Source organism: Echiichthys vipera (genome assembly GCF_963691815.1).
Source record: "Echiichthys vipera genome assembly, chromosome: 14".
Classification (NCBI taxonomy): Eukaryota; Metazoa; Chordata; class Actinopteri; order Perciformes; family Trachinidae; genus Echiichthys; species Echiichthys vipera.
This window is the reverse complement of record NC_139839.1, coordinates 9,203,299-9,225,082: the sequence shown is the minus strand read 5'-3', so window position 1 is coordinate 9,225,082 and position 21,784 is coordinate 9,203,299. Positions and strand designations below refer to the sequence as shown.

General features: G+C 40.8%; 1 protein-coding gene across 2 annotated transcripts in view; it reads right to left on the bottom strand.

Annotated features, from left to right (window-relative positions):
- Positions 1-2,553: 2,553 nt before the first annotated feature.
- The window catches only part of dpysl3 (dihydropyrimidinase like 3), a 32,078-nt gene continuing 12,847 nt past the window's right edge, over positions 2,554-21,784 (bottom strand). Inside the window, exons 3-14 of one of the 2 annotated variants that reach the window (XM_083926626.1) lie at positions 21,138-21,322; positions 19,232-19,396; positions 19,048-19,109; positions 17,656-17,736; positions 15,834-15,902; positions 14,629-14,749; positions 13,666-13,822; positions 12,475-12,616; positions 11,452-11,622; positions 7,385-7,564; positions 5,791-5,962; positions 2,554-2,697 (exon numbers count right to left, since the gene is read on the bottom strand). In XM_083926626.1, the coding sequence (XP_083782752.1) occupies positions 2,603-2,697; positions 5,791-5,962; positions 7,385-7,564; positions 11,452-11,622; positions 12,475-12,616; positions 13,666-13,822; positions 14,629-14,749; positions 15,834-15,902; positions 17,656-17,736; positions 19,048-19,109; positions 19,232-19,396; positions 21,138-21,322 (1,600 nt within the window). In that variant the 3' untranslated portion in view covers positions 2,554-2,602. The remainder of the gene's footprint in view (positions 2,698-5,790; positions 5,963-7,384; positions 7,565-11,451; positions 11,623-12,474; positions 12,617-13,665; positions 13,823-14,628; positions 14,750-15,833; positions 15,903-17,655; positions 17,737-19,047; positions 19,110-19,231; positions 19,397-21,137; positions 21,323-21,784) is intronic. The other variant, XM_083926627.1, reaches the window with a different exon arrangement.

Genomic DNA, 21,784 nt, shown 5'->3' with positions numbered 1-21,784 from the left:
TAACTAATGTATGCATCATAAAGGTATGTGTATAGGCTACAGTACGAAGTATGGGGTCCCCGCTCAAAGTTTTTTTGCCTACAAAACCTCAAAGACCCCTGAATTAGACTCTTTGCCCCAGAGATGTTCAAACCGGTATCAATCAAACATAATCTGATGCTGCTTATACAACGTACTGTATGTTGTTCATTCAACTTCAGACCTCTCAGCTCTGTCGGAATTGTTCACACAGTCACAGCCATGATTAAATGGGCAGTTCATACACTATAAAAGAGAAATATAGTGCTCATAAAGTGTAAACTTTAGGTGTATATAAAAACAACCTGAGAAGTGCTGGTACAGGTATACAGTGCCCTGGGGTTTTAATCAATACTGTTTTACTGAGAAATGAGTAATGATGTTTTATACAAATTAAAGGAGAAACTTGTGTAAACATGTAAAGTTAATGTGTCTGGGGGATGGTGTATGTACTTTAATTCCCAGGGCTGCTTCTAAAAATGATATCTGCAGTAAGAAAAAAAAAACTTCCAAAATCAACCTGATGCAGGGCTTTTATTTCATCGTTTTAATCTTAAGGGCAAATGCAATGCTAATGCTTATTTAAATTTACAGTCCAAAGTTAATTGATGGTGCAGGCCCCTTTTGATATTCACAAAAAAATGTAGCCTACTTTCACACTAGATCAAATGAGGGTGAACCCTGTAAGTTTGGGTCTCTTTCTAATAATCAATAAAGACTGTCATTATAAACCTTTAGTGCATACTTCTTGTTGTTAAACTGAACATAAGAGATCTCAGTCAGTCAGTTGCAACTCATGTTTATTCAGGAAACAAATCATACCTCCACAACACACCTTTATTTTTGACCTGCCATCTCTGGGTTTTGATACAACAGTAAAAAAAAAAAGAAACAACATAAAAACAACAACAAAGGTTGTCAAACTAACATAAATACAACAAATCACCACGTGTGCCTGCCTCAGAGTCTGCCCCACCACTGCCAAATAAAAATGCCATCTCCTTCCCTCCCTCCCCCACAGTGGGACAGCGACAAAATAAAAGCTTCCCTTGCTGCACCGCAATCCTCTGCCTTATCAGAAAACAGCAGAGACGTAAAAAAAAGAGCTCTAAGGCCCCCCAACACAATCAGATCCAGAGTGTTCCAGGTAAACTAACTTGGGACCACAGTTATAGTCAGGCTGATGTTGAATTAGTATGGGTCAGGATTATATTAGAGGGCTATGCTGGATGACAAGGTAATGATGATCTTTCTCTTGTCCTAAAACGAGAGCCCAGTTTGTCAGGAATGAAAAAAGTAAAGCAAGAGGTGAAGAGCTGTTATCTGAGAGCAGGTGTTTGTTACGTATTCATTTAATTGCATCTGGTTTTCTTTGTTGCACTCAATTGCAAAGCTCTTACAAGTTACGGTTGAGCTACACGGAACAGTTGTGAGTATTTTTTACTTCTTGTGAACATTTCATTTCGTTTTTTTTTCATTTTCTCCTACATTCTCCTTCTCAAGATGATGTCAGGGTGACAGGAGCAGCCAATAAGCTAGAAGCAAATGCAAAGGACGGTTTCTTGCAATGTTATTTTTCTTTTTAAAACAGCCATGATGGAGTGCAGGAAATAAAAACTAACATAAACCTTTTGGGGAAAAATAATTGCGAAACCCTTCCTAAAATGTTCTTTTTCTGCAGATGTATCTTTACTTTTTAACATAAATAACTATTCAATCAGTACTTCATGGGGATGGTATTCATGGAGCACTTTAAAGGAAGGGGGGTGGCAAAAGGATCATGGATCACGTCACCCATGTTATTGTGGCCTATGCAGCTCCATGTCCAACAGCACTCCTGCTCTGAGATTGGATAAACACCTTTTACTTGGTCCAGTAAACGCACACAGGCTGCAACAACATAATTCACAAAGCTACATTACATCTAACGTATATACAATGCCACCTAGAGCTAATCAATGGTACTGCATGATAATACATGGCTAATGTGGGATCTATTGTAATGTCTTGCTGACTATGGAGAAAGCACACTACTGAAAAGGGGGTGACATTGAAAGCCAAACAGGATGAAAGAACCATAGCATCATTCTGAGAAAAGCAGCATCCAGTTTCCTTTAAGAACACAGTTTGTTTTCTTTCTTGGTTGAAGGTGATGGTTTGCAGTTTTACTGGTGTATTTTCCCATTACCAAAGCACAACGTGTTGTTTTTTTTTACTGTATTGTTGGTGTATTCTATACTGAGAAGAAGTGAGGCTAAAGACTGGTCATGTGTATTGTGCTTTGTTGGTAACTTGATCTTTTAGTAGCAATCCCAAAACACTTTTACAATGCAAAGTCCCAAGGAAAAGGGATACTGTTCTCATCCGAGCAAGGTAACGTTGTGACAGGTAAGGCATGAGGATTCAGTGTTTTGCGCTCGTAAATTTTAACTAATCATGGTCCTCTGCATCTGCTCCTCCTTCCCTCCCCTTTTTCCCTCCCTCCCCTTTTTCCCACCTTCCCCTTTTTCCCTCCCTCCCACCCTCAATCCTGCACTCTGGCTGCTGTCATGTTTCTGGATGCATCCCCCTGTCTTCCCTCCGTTTAACTGAGGGATGTGATGTTGGAACGACCACCAGGGGGCACTACAATACGCCGGCCAGCAGGCCTGATGGGGATGTCATCTGGGGTGGGGGGACCTGGATAGAGAGAAAAGGAGAGAAAGTGACTAAGTGTACATGGTAATAGAGATAAGAGCTTGTGCGGCAGTGGGGAGAAAAAAGAAGACCAAATTAAAAGCAGTACGAAGAGAGAATTAAAGAGAGACATTCAAATGACTGTGGTTTGTACTCATGCTGGTCTGAAGAGAAATGAACACAAAGAAAATCTGAAAAAAAAATGGCCTCAAATGTAACAGTATGATTTAAAATTCAATCCAGGAACTCATTTTTCTGATTATTCCAACACTTAATGAATGCAGCACAAATGCTCTATCTCTCAATGATAACAAGTGGGAAAAATAATTTGTGTAACTGCCCCATTGCTACATTTTGTGCTGGTAGGGTTTTTCCTTAATGCTACTGACACATAAACAAACAGCTAAAAAAAATAAATAAATTGATATCTGCTAATAAGTTAATGGTCCATTATAGAACAAGCCATGTGTGAGCCCTCAAGTGTTAATGCGGGTTAGCATTCCCTTTACTTTAAGTTTTCCCTTCTCTTAAAATCAGAATTTTCCCTATTTTGTCAATCCTTTTAAGACTTACTCTAAACACAATAGCTTTTATGCCATCATAGCACACAGATAGCTCTTGACATACACTCACATTATTACTATCCAGGCACAAGAGGTTTTACAAGATGCATTATTACTGTCCATGAAATACGGTTTGACAGGGGTATGACAGGGGAATTTAATTTCAGTGCTGTTGAAACATTAACAAAAGAAGCTACAGTTTGACATAAAGCACGGCGTTTCCAAAAGATGAGCCAGGGCGTCTGCTGCAACAAATTACCAGCAAGTATATAAATGGAAAGAAGAATGATGTCACACTATGAAACACTGTATCCAAGCAAACATCCTTCCAATCTCATTCCAGACAAGTAAATCAACTTTGCAGGTGGTGGCTCTGGAAAAACTAAAATAGATTCACTCGCACATACTGTATGCCTTGCACACATACAAGAAAACACGCATAACCATTACAAAGCCTGGGAAACAGGAGCAGCCTTACTCCCCTCTAAATTCATGTACTCAAATGTGGAAATTCTTTCCAGCGGAGGTCACCATCCTTTTTCATCGATGAGGTATCACACATGGGCTACACTTGTTAAGACAGGTTGCTCAATACAGCCAACGGCTAAAAACTATTCTGTGGACTTTCGAAATGAGTTAGGCACCATTAAAAATACTATGAATTCACAAATACAGCCAATAACACAGTGAATAGAGCAGTGTTCTGTCCGGGCAAAACAGGGTTGCTCTCTTTGATTTACACGGACACATTTAGCCTGTCAGTGTACAGAACTAAGTGATAGCTAAGGTTACCCTGTTGGATCATGAAACACTGGAAACACTGACTATCTGGATTGCCTTTTTACCATGTGTCCAAAGATTCATTGTTTGGTAACCTGACAACATGAATTTTGCACATTTGTTTTCTGAATCAAAGCTAATCCAATGCTGACCCTACATATGGACAAAATCAGACTGTCACTCAGCAGCTCTGCATAATGGAACAGATGTTTCATGTGAATAGATAGTGTTATGATCTCTAACATTAGATAGGCTTTCTTAATAGACCATGTCCACATGCCAGGACTGAAATATTGTACGCTGTACAGTTTAGGCCTTGAGCCAAAATTTGTATTGAGCGTGACTTATAGTAAGTGTAACAGTGGAAAACACTTAATTTATGAATGTAGCTAGACATTACAAAAGGGATGTACTTGGAGGTAACTGTGTCCTAAAGAGCAATAAAAATGATTATACTTGAGGAGCGTGAGATACTGTAAGAGAGTAGGAGAAAGGGTACATTTTTTAGAGAGGAGTCATTAAAGAGAATAGCCCCTCTCACACAGCCTGTTAAAGGAAGTACTGTTAGGCCTTTAATCCGCCCCGCCGCCTGTATGAAAAGTACGAAGACGGAATGACAGAGACAGAGTTTTACGCCTTTAGGCCGGCAGTGGAGAAAGTCACAGAGTCTTGATCAGAGACACCTGTGTCTACGGGATTACATACGGTAGTGATGCACGAGTCGACCCACAATAGGGTTAAAAAGTGGCAAAGCAGCGTTCAGAGTAGTTAAAATTATTAAGAACATTAGTGATCACTAATGTTCATTAGTGATAGAACATTGCATCAACATTGCAATAGTTGACAGACGCGCACACAAATACACACGGAGTGTCAGGTCAGGTTCAAGTTGTTAAACGCTGACATGATACAGTATGTATAACCACACTCTGGGGAAGCAAAACACCTCGTTTGCCTGGTTCAGTGTGAAAAAGCAAAGCAGACATAAAGGCAGACCTTCAGTACGCCGGTATTGTGGAATCTCTGTGTGAACAAAATAACGAGGAACAAACGCATAAGATGTTGCTTTGTGAAAAATACATGTTTTCATGTGAATGCAGGATAATAGAAGCCATATTTTGCTTAGTACAATGTGCATAATTTAGAGATACACAAAAGTTCTGAGTTCCTGCCTTGAATGCTAACTCATCTAAAATAAAATGTAAAATAAAGTTCATTGATGAGTATGGTTTGAGATGATGTTGACTTTATGTCAAACCACACTTAAGCAAAACTGCTAAGTAATGGTGTACATAAATGTAACAGAGCTGTCTGCACTGTGGCTCATTAAAAAAAACAGAGCAGGGAAGTGAATGACATGCATTAACAATTTGCCCTATAAACACAGTATAAGCTGTTCGCAAAGGAGTGTGATAAACTGCTGACCAATGCATGCCATACTTTGCACATCATAAATTATGAAACAGGATAATGAGAGCTTTTTAGGTTGCTCTACAGGCTTGAGGCCCATCAACAAGGTATGTGAATGCATCATTCAGCGCAACAGCATGCTAAAAGTCACATGTCTGTCCTTCACAGCATGAAGAAGTAGCTCAGTTGAGATAAGAGTGGGACATGATGGTGGATCGACTGATGCACATGCATGCTCCTTTGATATTTCTACATACAGTATAAATCAATACAGACCATCGAGAGATGAAAGGAGGCACTGTGTGATTGAAGGGTGGGGTTTGAATTAGGAAGCTGGGCTCACCGCATGGTGCAGGGTTACCTGCTAGACTAAATCCAGACTGATGCAGGTTTCTGACAGGCTGTTTGGTGGGAGAGGTACGTGCCGAGGCGGAGGGGGTTCCTCCACGGGACATGGAGAATTCAGACACCGGGCCGTCGTACATTCCCCTGGGTACTGCCCGCAGGACCGCCAGCTGCAGGACAAACAATAAAAGCAGAGATGGAGGCAGTGAGGAGAGAAATAAGGAAGCAGGGACGGGTAAGAAAACAAAGAGACATTATGTTGTTTACCAAAACAAAATTGAATGTCCACGCCTGTTTTGCATTATATGGTGGTTTGTGTAACTATTGTGTCTGAATTATAAATGCATTTTTCAGAGAGTCGTTTTCCTGCCGAGAACCAGTTCCATATTTATGCATCCACTCGGACACACAGAAACACAAGTAAGCAAACCCTTTCATAGACTGGAGCAGAAATATACACAATATACAGTATTTCCGAAGAAAGTTGAAACTTTGTGATGTCAGTCTGTCTTTCAGTGGCGTGACTCAGAGGATTCTTGGAAGCTTTGTCAAGAGTTAAAAAGAGACATCTGTGAATAAGGAAAGCATAACAGTGACCGATACCAAGATAAACAGCACACTGTTTCTACAGCACCATGTTCTCATCACCAGCCAGCTGCAAATTAGGAAATTGTTGAACAATGAGATTGTTGGCCCATAAGTTGAGAAGGCAGCAGACTGCAGACTCTGCTTTGAGTTTAGTGTGGTATATATCAAAAGGGTTAAATGAAGTTAACTCGTAATACTTTGAAGGAGACAGAAACGTCCCTGTGTGTCCCTTTTTTCTGGTAAGGTACAGCTACTGGACAATGAGTATGTTTGTCGGACGCCAGTAGTATGTACTTGAAAAAGTCTTTTATAGAGGCAATGACTGTGATGAATAGGTGCACTCATATTGTTAGGGTACACATCATGCTCATTAATTCTCTTCCTTCTGTTACAGGAATGTCTTTCCAAACCCTTTGGCTACTCTGTGGCTTTTCCTGTTATAGATTTTCAACTTTCCTAAATAGCTTTTATAATCAGATCAGTTCTGTGAGACTGTAGTAAATTGTACATTTGGGACTTATTTTAACCGTAGACTTTGGTGACCCTTTTACCGTATGTGGTAGGTCTCTGGAAACTTATCCAAATCCACACTGTATCCTTTTTAAAAGCATGATGACAAAGCCTCGACCACCCTCACTGCATGGACATTTTGCACTAGAGTGTAAAAGCTCAGCCAGCGCCCTGTGGCTGAACCTTGGAGGCTGATGTCAGACCTACTACAACCCACTTCGGTGCCTCCATCTTTGCCGCCCTCTTTTCTCTCCACCACTGGAACTTCCACCTTCCCTTATTTTTTCCCCGATCCTCTCTCACGGCCTTGTGTGTGTTGTTTAGTAAGGGTGACCATATAAAGCAAATTGTATTTATTGGACAATCTACAGTATCAGAGTTTGTCTTTCAAAATACCGTTATATACTTTTTAAAGATGTGACAACTGCCTCAACAAAATGATTGCTCTGTGAAGTGTAAATAGTCGGCCGGACAGAGATAGAACCTGTATTTACCTGCTTCCTGGCTTTAACACGCTTGTAGGCAAAGTCAGGGAAGGGAGTGCAGGGAATGAAGCGACCCACGCCAGAGGTGACATGCAGGTTCCCATCTTCCAGAACAATCTTCCCCTGGCAAATCACCACTAGTGGAGCTCCACGCAACTCCATGCCCTCGAAGACGTTGTACTCGGTAGCCTAAAGCACAAATATAAAAAAAAGATGAAATACTTGAAACAAAAGCTATGAAATAGAACAGAAACAATCGGGGGGTCAATAGATATATTAAGCACACAGCAGCAGCAGCACCCACTATCATTTAGGAAAATGATGCAAAAATATACGGAGTGGGACTGCAACTAATGATTATTTTCATTATCCATTTAAATGCAGATTGTTTTATTGTCAATTGAGCATCCTGTCGAAACAAGCCTGACTTTTTAAATTCAAATGTATCTCATGATTCATAGAGTTAAAATATTATGCTTTTGTTGTTTTTTTTACATTTGTATGTTATATAGTTTGTTTGTGCATGCAAAAGGTGTTCTTTGTCGGAAAAACAATATTCCACAAAAAACGAGTTTCTCCGCGGTTGTGTCTCCTTCAGACAGCCCTGCTATTTAACTGCCTGAAATGCTTCAATAGCATTTTCGGATTTACTCCCCTGATTATATTGTGTCATTCCCTTTTTATACAGTCTATGGTCATTCCGTAACACAGTGCCCAGCTGTCCCCTCCTGCTATTGAGGCAAGCACTCAAACAGACCGGTGCAGAACTGCACAGAGCCTAGCGGTGAGCCATTAGGAGCTACCTGCTCTCTGTTGTCGGCCAATAGCCATCATCTACTCCCATCATCAAAGGAGCTGGAGACCTAGTGGATTAACTTTATTTTTAAGGATATTGCTATGTGGATTTTTGCCTTAAAAATGTCCTCACAATGACTGTAAATATCCCAACAAGGGTTGAGAAACTTTTTGTTACATGGTCACTTCAAAATCTCAGACACATAGAGGCACTGCAAAAATCGGCAACATGAGAAATATAAGGTGGGTTTTAAAGATCGGAGCATAGGGGGCGGCCGGTGGCGCAGTGGTTAGAGCAGTCGCCCTGTGTAAAGAGGCTGAAGGTCCTCGAGGCAGCGGCTGTGGGTTTGACTCCAACCCGTGGCCCTTTGCTGCATGCCCCTCCCCTCTCTCCCACCTTTTCCTGTCCACCCTATATAATAAAGGCTTGAAAAAGAAGAAGAATCTTTAAAAAAAGAAAAAAAAGATCAGAGCATGTGAGCTGAAAATGACAAATATGACCCTGAAAACTAGCATAATAAGGCCTCTTTAAATTTTAAGATTGACACGCGGTTTGAAATCAACAGGGTGAGGAACACAGCTCTAAGTTTATTAAAGCAACACTGAAGCAAATAACTCCACTGATAGAGAGAATTAACAGGATGAAGTTCTCAATAAATGTGTCATGGGGCTTTAGGATCATTTTGCTTTTGAGAATTATATCAAATGGCATTTTATCACTCTGATTTAATTTAAAGGAAAACAATGACTGCACTGATGAAGAGAGGGAGGAGATGAGGGACAGGGGGAGATGTGAGAGGATGAATGAAGAGACAGGAAGTGGAAGCATAAACTATCTTTCTCAACTACTCTCTCTTAATCCCACACTTGCTCTCTCCCATTCTTTGTCATTCATCACCTTTTTCCTTCCATGTCTGTTTGGCATGTACAAACAGCTGCCATCATCCAGCTGGTGTTTTTAATGTCTTTACTCTCTTTAACTTTCTCTCACTCGCTACCTCGTCCTCTCACTTTCTCTCTTTCCAGTTGTCTGTCTCCTTCATTCATTTATCCCTCTTTATGTCTGTTTTCCTCCTTTTTTTTTCCCTCCCTCGCCCATTCTTGCTTGATTTATGTGATCCCAAGATTTTTACAACCCTGTGCACTATTCATCCTCGTCCAGTTTCCCTTGTGCCAACTTTCTTTTCTCAACATGTTTGTGATCTGTGATGGTCCACTCCCCTCATTCCATTGTTGCTTATTTCCTCTGCACACAGCCCTGTTTTCTGCTGCCGTCCAAATTCAGGCCAGAACAGGACATAACTAAGACTTACTGCATGCCAAATATGATGTCATGACTGAGCCAAGTGTGTTTGTGTGTGCGTGTGTGTGTGTGCATGTGTGTTGCTGGCTGTTCTATCAGAATATCCTAATGTGCATCTATGTATTATTTACTACAACAACCATCAAGATCAGATGTGGGCTAACTGATAAACTAAGACACAGCAAAGTCTTATTTACTCTACAGCTGAAGGCCTTCCCTAAAACAGTATGCTGGTAAACAAAGTCACTCCTGTTTGGCCTCGTGTCAGACTATCCATTAAGGTAGATTTTTTGCATCTGGGAGCTGCTGTCCTCTGTTCTTTTGCTCTCTTCTGTTTTATCTAGAAGGACGACCAACAGGATATTAAAAGAGTGACATCATTATGTAAGAACCCGCGGACCCTCAGTGGACGTACTCCACATTTGGAGAAGGCGTGTTATGGGTCCAGTTCACTCTGTCTCTTTTCACTCCCCCATCTGGAGAGCACTTTCTCTCCCACTAAACAGTTTCCATAGGCCGTTAAGCAAGGCAAAAAAAAAAAACCCCACAAACTCCATGTTATCATTCTAAAACAAACCCACACATATTGTTAAGCATTCTTTCCTCACTCGTGTATTTCTGTATAAGCGGGATTTGTCTTTTCCTGTGCGTGCACTTCCTCTGCTGCCGAGCGACAGCTTATGTCTGTGTAATGGTAAAAACCTCATTATGTAAATGAGTAAAACGTGTGTGAGTGTGTGGAGAGAATGTGTTTGTGTCATTGTAAGGCCCTTGTCTTAAACCCTAAGAGTGACTACAAAAAATATCTGCAATGACATTTCATATGTTTTTAATGTAGTTTCACTTGTAAGGTTGTCACGATAACAGAATTTCAAACTTTGACACAACTCTATATGAAAGATGATACTCAAGAGTCAGACTCAGACTCAGATTGCATGAGATTTTTCCTATGACATCCAATGTGTAATGGCCAGAGCTGCTTTCTACGCATGAGAGCAATAGTCAGTCAATGTGTATGGATGTTCCAAATTTCTGAGGTTTGTGAAGATATTTGAAAAATTTGTTTTTAACGTTCCAGACTCCTGTGCAGTGAATGGGATTCTTAAAACCCACTATGGTTGTCCAATCAAGAAAAATATTTTGGACGATCTGTTCAAGCAAATGTGATATGTAGAGGATGGAAATACCTCTTGATTATAAAGCGTATAGATTCTCTGTTGATTAAGTGCCACTGGGGAGTTTTGGACAATTATCTGACTTAATGTTTGTCATATCTGAGTAAACATGTGTATTTTCTAATCATTACTTCAGTCATTGCTGAGGGTTTATGGATTTAGTGAGGCTCAACTTTACATTGCAAGCTGGTCATGTAGTGAGTACAGCACGAGTCATATAAGTAGTGAACATCCTCTGAGACTTCATTTCCGTTCGGAGGAACTGAGAGCTCTCTGGAAGCTGTTCAAAAATGTCTCTTTCTCTCTCTCCCTCTCTCTCTCTGGCACACACATACACAGATGTAGACAGATGTTATCTCTTATCTCATATTCCTTTACTAAAATTCAAAAACCTTTTTCACAGCATTTTTTTGAGTTTCTCCCATTTTTCTCCCAAATCTGTCTCATAATGATTCAATTCATCCTGTCTTTCATATATATATATAGTCAGTTGTTGCACGTCTGCATATGGATATACAGAACATATGGATGGATGCCACCAGGGTTACTGTAACAATAACAGCGTTGACATTACTCAAGAAAAAGTCCCCTCTGCGTTGGTGTACTCCCATCTGCATTCATCCACTCTAGCCAAGTAAGACTGACTGAGAGGCTGTGAAACAACAATGTTTCACTAATTTAAACGCTGAGATTTTTGTTCAAGTTTTTTTCCAGCTCTACTGAACATCAGAGTGAGAGGAAAATGTTGAATTGACTGAAACAAATACATAGTGCGACCTTTAATTGATGCACACTGTACGTACCGAGTTGTGTGTCTTGGCAGTGATGGTGCGGACGGAATCTGTGTCCCAGATGACCAGATCAGCATCAGAGCCCACGGCGATCCGACCCTTACGAGGGTACAGGTTCAGGATCTTAGCTGCGTTGGTGCTGGTGACTGCCACAAACATGTTCTCGTCCATCTTACCTGTGGTCTGGGAGAGAAAACAGCAAACACACAACGGTAAGCATTTGTCAAAAAACGGTGACTGGTTACTGGATAAAAGAAAAACACTTCCACCTTGTATGGGTGAAACGCATTTTGCTTCCAGACATGAATTGATTATGACATATGGAAATATGTAGCTCTAGTTGGATAACGTTTAGATGTTTTTTTTTAATCCCACTGATGAAATGGTTATTATGAGAAAAATGCAAGGAATATTTCATCTTTAGTTTCTTGTCAAGAGTTAGATGGGAAGATCCATATAATTTTCATGTTATGTATGCCATCAGGAGGTGATTAGCTTAGTTTCTATAAAGACTGGAAAACGATAGCAAATAGCTAATTTGTCAACAATTTGTCAACCAGCACATCAAAAGGCAAGCCTGGATTTTAAGTTACTATCTTAAGGAAATACTTCCGGCCTGACCCTAAAAGAAACCCAAAAACCTCATCCACAGCAATCCACAGCGTTCTAAAGCTATGCTGTGTGTCTGTTAGCAGATCACTGATGCAGTGATAACAAAGGAGAAGGAAGAGGAAAAATGAGGGCAGTGTGCTGTCACCAAGGGTGAAGGAAAGGACAGATGCGGAGTTAGAAAAGGAAATGATAAAGTAAGACAGAGACAACAAAACAGTGAACTCAAGCTGGATAGAGGAGGGAGTTAGAGAGATAAAAATAGCTGAGGAGAGCACTTGTGTGACAGCAACAGTGAAAAACAGATAAAAGGAGGGAGGCAGAACAAGAATAAATCTTCATGTACATCTCTTATTATTCATTTGCTTCTTGTCTTTCACCTTCTGAAGTTTAAAAATGGAAAAAGAGAAAAAAAGCACAGCTTACCACAGCTTTGTCCCAGATGAGGGTCATCCTCTCCTCCACGCCGTTAACACCTTCTGGGATCTGAGTGAAGTCATCCTTGCCAATGGCCTTTTGGGCCACGCTGAAGGTACAGTGGGCACTGCCGGTCACACTCAGGTCTCCACTGTGAGACAAAGAAACACAAAAATACAGAGTTATGATGGAATTATACCAACACAGCACATTATACCACAATCTGTGTACACAAGTACAGTGCTGCATCACAAGGAAATATGTTTATTTACTTTAGCAAGAAATAAACATACCAAGGACTGTGACTTATTCAAATATGCCTCGTGGCAAAGTTTGTTCTTTAAGCACAAACTGTTCCTAATGTTTCCTGTTTACATTCGATGCTCGAACTCGCTTACCAGATGAAGTCGGCCTGAATGCATTTATTTAAAGGTTGAATATGTAGAATCTTTATCAAAAGCTTAATAAATAAAAAAACGAATACACCCACGGGGCGTTTTGAGGGTACAGAATGAAAGTGTTGCTTTCATGCTGAATATATTTAGTCTGAATTTATATATTTTTTTAAATTGACAATGACTTTCTGTCACTTTCTGTTTACATTGAACCAGCCAATAGCGGCCGGCCTTGCAGGTTCCCGGGGTTGTCTGTTGTTCGGCACAGCTACTGTAGGCTTGCACTGGGTGACGCGAAGGAGGCGTTATTTTATCCCAGGGGCTAAGTGACCGGAGACGGGCAAAAACAAGAGTCAATATCAGCGAAACAATCACTCGATGGACTGAGATAAAGGAGTTCAACGGCATTAAAACACACGTTTCTCCTTGATAAGCTAACTTTCATGTTTACTTAGCTGTAACAGCAACTGTCAAACTCCTCTGCAATGCTTGTTTTTATGATGTGATTTGCCGATGAGGATTGGTTCAAACAGGCTCAAACAGACTCCGGTCTTCTGTAGGCTACTGGGCCGGGTCTGTCTCCAGATATGGCTACCCAACTGCTGGTATTATTTTTTGTTGTTGCGACTACGATCTTGAGACACTAGGTGGCGGAGTTCTGCTCATTCTCCATATTCAACCTTTAACTACTACATGCCGTTTTCTTATTTTTCAGTCAAAGATCTTTTCACTGCATGGTATGTTATGTTATGTATGCACACTATTGTAATATCAGATAATTATTGTGTGAAATACTTGTATGTACCTGGACAGCAGGGTGTTCAGATAGTCTGGAGTGGTGGGATCAGGGCTAAGAGGAGGTGATGTTACAAAAGAAGCCGCCTTGGCCCAATTCTTGCTCCAGTAATGTGTCCCATCAGTCCCCAGGCTGGCAGCGATTGGCTCCCCAAACACAACATGTCCTGGGAAGGAAACAACCATAAAAATCTTTTAGAGTAATAAAAGTAAAGCGTATCAAATGTTTTTACTTCAGAGTTATCTTTGTCTACCTGGTTTAAGTAGGTCTTGTCTACCTTGTTTTATTATGTACATGCAAAACCACTATCTAAATAAGCTTTAGTAATTCATCTGAGTGTTGGCAAGAGATGACCTTAACTCTAAAAAAAACAAACATCACCCTAACCTGGGGTTGGATTCCTGTCACCGCTTTTGTGTTTCTGCATCATCCCTTGCTCTTACACATCACAGTTTGATGTCCATCATAGTTTAAATGTAATAGTTTGGGAATAGTTTCAACAAAGGTGTAAAACCCATAAAGGCCCCTAAAAGGTGTACATGACTCAAAGAATTAGTCCGTCTGAGGGTTAGCATGTTAAAACCTCATGTGGGCTTTAGTTGAAGACATCCAAACACACATTCTTCCTCTCTGCTCTCTCCCATTTTCCTGTTCCATTCTCAAAAATTGTATATTTCACAATTCATCACAGCCAGGCAGCCCCTCGGTTCACCTCTGCTCTTTCCTGGGACTGGTGTGAGGAACGGTCTGTGTTACAGCTAAACCACAGAAAAGTGCTAAATGACAAATCTGAAAATTCCTCTGAGAGTAGCATCTTTTTTCATTATGTCAAGCAAAGCCGAAGTCTGTGTACATCAGCAGCTTCAGGACAGACAGTAAAAGCATCTTATAAGGGCATAGGTGCAGTGATGCTGGTATGTGCATTCCAAACCTCTCAGAAACAAGACGGAAAGATAGAAACCAATGCTTTACCTTTTTTCCGTGCCTGTGAGATAATGTCAGCAGCACTCTTGCTCATGACCCGGGTCACATAGAGAGGACAGTTGGTTTGGCTGGCGATGGTGATGGCACGAAACACTGCCTCTGCCTCCAGCTGCAGAAGGGACAGCACATGGTGGTTGACTTGGAAATGTTTTTCCCAATAGGATCTATTTAACTCATTTAAACTTCAAATATGTTCACCACAGCAAACTATGTATTTTTGGAGCCGTATTATTTGAATAATTCATTTTTAACCAGAATGACAAATGGAAGCTTATACTTTTAACATAACAAAGTGTAGTTGTTAGGGATTAATTCAGTTACGTGGAGTAACTTCAGGAGATCAGCAAACAAATGCTAAAATAAACGTCAGGCGAGAGCAACACATGCTCATTTACCTTATTGTATTTTGTTACCCTATTGTGATTATTAAATAAATGATTAATATAAATGTGTTCATTAATTGATAAAATGGCCATTTCTATATTTGCCCGTTCAGACGGCCAGCAAGAAAAACTTTCAATACAAAATGGTCAAACACGTGGCCAGTAGACAACCACAAAATACCCCCAGATGTCACAAATATTTATTGTGTTCTAGTCCACAAGCTCAACCTGTGTCTAATAACTGACAAGTTAAAACCAGACAGGACAACAGACAGTGCTAAACCCCTATACTGAACTTGGTCTCCGCTCTATAAAATTATGTTATTGGCCTTTTGAGTCTTAAGACTCCACTTGACTGTATGACAGTATGATACTGTGGGACAACTTCACCACGCTGCACCACAGAGTGGAAAGTCCCAGTCAAGCTAAAGGCAGACGAGTTGCTGTCTGAGATGAGAGAGTGGCTTCCAGTTTGCTGTTTGTTGAAGAAACATTGGCGGCAACAATTAGGGGAACCGGAGAATGTTCACCCAACGCCCTCAAATGTGTCTGAAACCACATGTGTGTAACAAGAACAATGTGCGTGAAGACCAGTCCAAGAACATCATCATGAACAATGTGAGTGTGTGTATGATGATTGGAAAAACATAAAAGGCATTGAAAGACATAAAACACCTGATATCTGATCTTGATCTTAATGAAAGTAGGGCTATGTATATCAACAAATATACTAGACTATTTAAGATTTCAGTTGGCTTTATGTGTGTGTGTGTGTGTGTGTGTGTGTGTGTGTGTGTGTGTGTGTTTTACCTCCTCTGGCCTGCTCAGCACGTGTCCCTCGGGTCCAGTGATACCCATCTGCAGCATGCGGGCCTGCTCCTGTTGAACAAACAGACAAAAAAAATAGGCTGCTTAGCTCATAGATATATGTGGGAGAAGTTTTAAGTGTTCAGTGGTTTGAGCGCTCGGGCTGATGTAAAGTTTTGGTCACACTCCAAAATGATATTCTGTTTTTGCTGCGTGAAGGATATGAGCAGCAGTTTTATCATCTGGATCAGGCCACACACAGAGGACTGTGGGAATCCATGGGCTGTTGAGGGCCTTTGTATACATGAAGACCAACTCCAAAAAATTCTGGGGCTCTTTTGTGATCCAGTAAATGCAAAGTGCCTGTTGTGTCAGCATGGATGCTTTATGATTACATCCTACACTCTAAAGGACTTCTTCAGTGTTAGAGGAAAAAAATGGTAGGTTTTAGTCTCTTATTCCTACTTGCATCATGCTAACTACTGTGGTCGTAGAGATACAGGAAAAGTCAATTCACAACTGAAGAAACTGGTGGTGATGCGTAAGGGTCCTTTAAGGACACTGAAGTATGTTGGCCTGCAATTTCTTCATTGCAGGCATTAGTAAAAAACATTTGGTTACGATAGCCTGCCAGTTTTCCTGTTAGTAGATGTCTATGCAGGTAGCTACCAGAGCTAATCCATGGGGTTCATTTCTGTTTACTTTTAGGACACACTCAGAGACAAGTGTTTTTTGGAAAACTTTTTTTTTGAAATAAGAGTTATGACCAATTCACTTATGAGATATAAACTTTTTGGAAAAAAAAATATTTGTATGTGTATTTGATTTCATTTTGATCTTAAAGCATAGAGGGTATAAACATGTCATCCATAGGTTTCTAAAGAACTGAACCCAAATGTGGGTGGTTCTGGCTGTCGCCTGTGCCTGACACTGCCTAACCCCAGCTAATTCAAAAATGGGCAAGGAGCCTACAAAGTGGCCAAGTCCTTAATGATGCATCATTTTAAGCCGTAATATAATTTAAATGGTCGAGTTTGATAAAAATAACCCCCTGCACAGCTGTCATGAATGGCGAAATTAACTTTAAAGACCAAAGACTCAAAATTTAAGCAACTGCACTTCTGTTTTGGTGTCATTTTTCAGCCCAGGAGGTTGCCGCTTGAGTTGAAGGGAAAATTTTCCTTAAGTGAGCATCTAATATGAGGAACTGCAGCACATATCCATAGTGGTTGTCACTAGGTTACAACATATCCTGTGTAATAACAATAACAATATTTATCACACACGGGTCTAGACAAGGCCTCTCTATTTCAGGAGCACAAAAGTAAAATCAGGTCATGACAGAATCTGGGGGTTCAGACATTTTTTATCTTAAAGCCAACGGCTGGATAGGAGATCTGGGATTTGCAATGAATCAGATCCCACACACACACATACACACCCAGTGACAGAATCCAGGCATAGTCTGGAGCTCTGAATCCCCCACTAATACCAACCCTCTCAATCCACCAACTATTATGGTTCATTCACTTTCAATTGTCCACAGCACAGCCTTGTGTAAACTACACCTACTCATTAGTGTCTTACATGAAACTCACTCTCTCTCTCATCAGTGACAGTGTGTTTAGTCTGTAGGTAGTGGAGATGCACCACGATAAGGCTCGACCAGAATGGTGAACTTAAGTGAACTAAACCGACATAAATCACACTTAACCATAACAGATCACAAAGTTGGACACGAGACAAGTCATTAAAGAGACGGTAGTAAAGAACATGAGACAGGGGAGAAATGCAGAGTTGCATCCGTCTGTTTATTTAAATTTACCTCAGCGATGATCTCGCCATTTTCAGCATGGACCTCAGCAATGCCACCCCTCTCTGCCAAGAAGGTAAAGACATCATAGAGCTGCAGGAGAAAGACAAAGAAACAGTGAGAAACTACAGTGGCACTCTTATTATATTTCTAATCCTGCCTGGCTGTTTACACAAGAATCAGACACCCCTTTTTATCCCGGGGGTCAACCTTAAGCCACAATTTACATGATGTCTACTGTACCACAATATGCTGAAATTATTGTGTGTGTGTGTGTGTGTGTGTGTTTGTGTGTGTGTGTGTGTGTGTGTGTGTGTGTGTGTGTGTGTGTGTGTGTGTGTGTGTGTGTGTGTGTGTGTGTGTGTGTGTGTGTGTGTGTGTGTGTGTGTGTGTGTGTGTGTGTGTGTGTGGTCTCCAGCAATGGTAAAACTCATGTGGGACGAGATGCAGTTGCTGTTATGTTGCTGCACCACAGTTCCTTAGTAAGCTGCATGACATCAGTTTTTCAAGCTGGACTATTTCAATTGCCTCATGTGCTCCTCTGAGCGACCAAATTAGCTATGGCTGCATGAGAAACACGAAGAGTCTTGCCTCACACTGACTTGACTTTTTCTAGATTTACTGCAGCAGCTAGTCTTACATTATGAACTCACACTATGCATCACAGGCTACAAGTTACATAAGGACAGGATGTTTCAAAGGAGAAAAAAAACCGATTTATGCTTCCCTTAAACTTTACACTGAGTTGTAAATTTTGTGTAGTTCAGTGAACGCAAACAAAAGGAAATCTAATGAAATTGCTTCAATAACATAGTGATATTTAAATCAACTGAGTAAAACCCAGTTAATACCTTCCCATGCTTTGGATTTCTAGTGCTGCTACACTCGCACAACTGCACATGAACACATTTTGTATGTGTGCTGACACAGAAGACGTTAAAGGATAGTTTTCTGATGGATTTTACTTTAAAAATACTCGTAACCATATGTATATTGAAATAAGTTTTGGCCACCGTCATTACTCCTGCTCATACTGGCCTGGTTCTGGTCGATCTCAGAAATGGAGGAAAATGCCACAGTCCTTGTTGTGGCTAAAGCTAACATCAGAGATTCAGTAGTCTGAAATACCAAATCTAAAATCTTTCAATTTCATAATTTTTTTGGTACCTTGTGACTCCACTGACATAGTTTCCTTGCTGATGGTGCAGAAGACGGATCGTGAACACTAAAAGGGGAATTGTGTACTAATAGTACCTTGATCTCAGACTGCACAAGCCTCACATTAGATTGTGTTGTTTTCCACAAAGGGAGAGCTGTGGATTTTGCCTTCCATTTCTTTACAGCCAGTGCGGTGAGACAGAAAAATAAGATTATTTGAAGTAAATTAAGCTGAAGTCATTGTACCTCACTGTTGCTCAGCTGATAGTAGTCCTTGTAAGCCATGTAGACCTGGAACGAGTTCACACCTGTAAAGGGAAACACAACATACAGAAGACAACATGTAAAAAATGATAATTAAACCCCCTAAAATGTCAAAGGTTAACATAAAAATGGTAAGTTGATGTTGAGTTACACAATCAGAGCCTACCTTTCTCCTTGATGAGGCTATCCACCTCCTGCTTTACACTGTCGTTCCAGTGGGTGATGTCCACATGGAGGGAGTAGTCGCAGCAGGTCTTCTCATCGGCCCACTGCCTCCACTGGTCATAGGCCTCCATCAGGCTGCAGCCGGGATCTGGGATCACATGGTCCACTGGAGGAGACGGATGGCAGAAGAGAAAGGGATGAGGGGAGGAGAAGTTTGCAGATGGAAAATGATTTTTAGGAGAGGAAGAAGGTGACAGATGCAGAGAGGAGAGATGAAATACACAGACATACAAAGAAACGAGTGGGGTGTGGATGGTCACACGTGGTGAGATGAAGACAGGGTGATGTCAGGATTTGTCTGCTGGTGTTTCTGTTTCTGTCTCTCTGTATTGTTTATCTTGCATAATCAGCTGTATGTCTGGGTTGCAGAGCTCAGCCAGTGGGGACCGACCTTGTCAGATGTCACATTACATCTTTGTCTGGGTGTGAGTGTCCTTGATAAATTTGGGGGCTCTTCAACTGTGGATATATTCAAACTTTATTTTTGGTTATGCATCCACAATACATTTTTCAGATTGGAGTTGGGCACATAAGGGTTTTTCCTGATGGACGTTTGTGTGTTACAGCATAGTGTATTGCCAGTAAGATTAAGTGGAGATTTAAATAAGATAAGATTAATTAAGATAATTCCACAAAAGCAAACCTCCCTACTGAAACACCAACTGAAATATACAGGTATATATATAATATATATTGGTGTCCCAGTACTTAAATCGTCATTATCTGGCACATATTCGAAAGCAATATTTTACATGAAATTATATTAATTAATAAGCAAATAAGGATTATGCTCAAACACATAGACTTACAGTACAAATATAACAACATACATCAATGAGTTATATTTGTGATGTAGGAATTTGCATTTTTTACGGTGTTTATTAACAAATTAGAGCATACATTTGTTTTGCACGTGCATGTAAGGTGATTATTTCCTTTTTGAATATCTTTTGTGTCCGTTTTCACTGAAATTATTCATGAACGCTAAATCCTCATTGCACAAAACAGTATCACTGTGCACAAAATATCCCACTTCATCTTACTCAGCTGTAATAAAATAAGACCGCCTGCTGGCTCGCCAGCTGACTGGCATCTTTATCTCATTAAAGGAGAGCCAATCTGCTTATCTGGTCTTTGCATGTTAATAGGATAGAGCTGGAAACGGTAGTCACAAGAGAAAGCAATGTTGTTTACTTTGCCGACCATCTGAACTACTATTTTGTTCAGCGTCACACAAACATAACATCATGTGTTAGTGGGGACATACAGTACAGTATATGATATACACAGGCAGAAACAAAACACAATGCATGTTTTCACTTTCTCTCTCACTCATCTCCCACTGGAATATAATCCTTCAATGAATGGGGGCCATGAATAGAGCTTACTACAGTACCAAGTCTGTTAGTGGATGTGTCCGTTTGAACACAGTGCCACACTGGCAGACAAGCAGCAGAGTAACGGCCAGCTCAAAAGAAGTTAATGGTATTAATGAGACTGTGGTGCCTAGCAGCTGTTAGCTGTGATAGCGTCTGGTCTGTCAGCTTCATTGAAACACACATGCTGTACATAGACGAGCGAATCATGTTCTCTTACACTTGTGCTGTATTTCCCTGGGAGCAGTGTTTCACTCTATGCCCCCAATCCTGCCCCCTTACACTCAGTCTTTTGTTTGGTCCTGTTTTGGAGAGTTGCCCAAAGAGAGACCAAAACCGCTTCCCATCTCTTTTTCTTTTCCTTTGTTTTGGTCCCGGCCCTGCTTCCCCTCCTTCCCCCCTCTTTTTTAGCTTCAGTCTCTGTCTGAAACTCAACTTTATTGTGAGGACGACCTTTCCTACAGCCCTTACCAATCATGGTCGTGCCCCCGGCAAGAGCAGCCTTTGATCCCTGAGCAAAGTCATCCACGGTTGTGGTTCCACGGTATGGCATCTGGAAGTGGGTGTGGATGTCAATGCCACCGGGGATCACCATCTTCCCATTGGCCTCGATGGTCTTCACCCCACCAGGCACAATCAGGTTGTCGCCGATCTGCCTGTCGAGGGAAGAGGATGTTGTAATTATTGTATGATGATATGATGTTGCATCTACAAGAGAGGGAAATAGTGTTTTATTCTTCTTTTATCACTGTTTGCCCTATCCATCTGGGTTGTCACGATATTCAAATTATGCTCATATACTTTCAGGTAAATTAGGATGACAACAACTGATTAAAGCAAGCAATAATGCTTAAACACTGATTTGAAGAAATTTGACGATTTCTAAATTTAAAAAGTTGTCACAATCTGATGTTATTAGACATGTTTACTAATACATTTAAATGAAAATATTCTTAACTTCAGACTGACCCCGAAACATCAGCCACGCCTGAAGCAGCACATTGTCACAACACATCAACATTTCATCCCTTCTAAACAAAATCCTGTTGTCCAGACTTTATGGAGGAGACAAGCCAGACAGACTGACAGACAGACAGACAGAGAGGCAGACAGAAGCC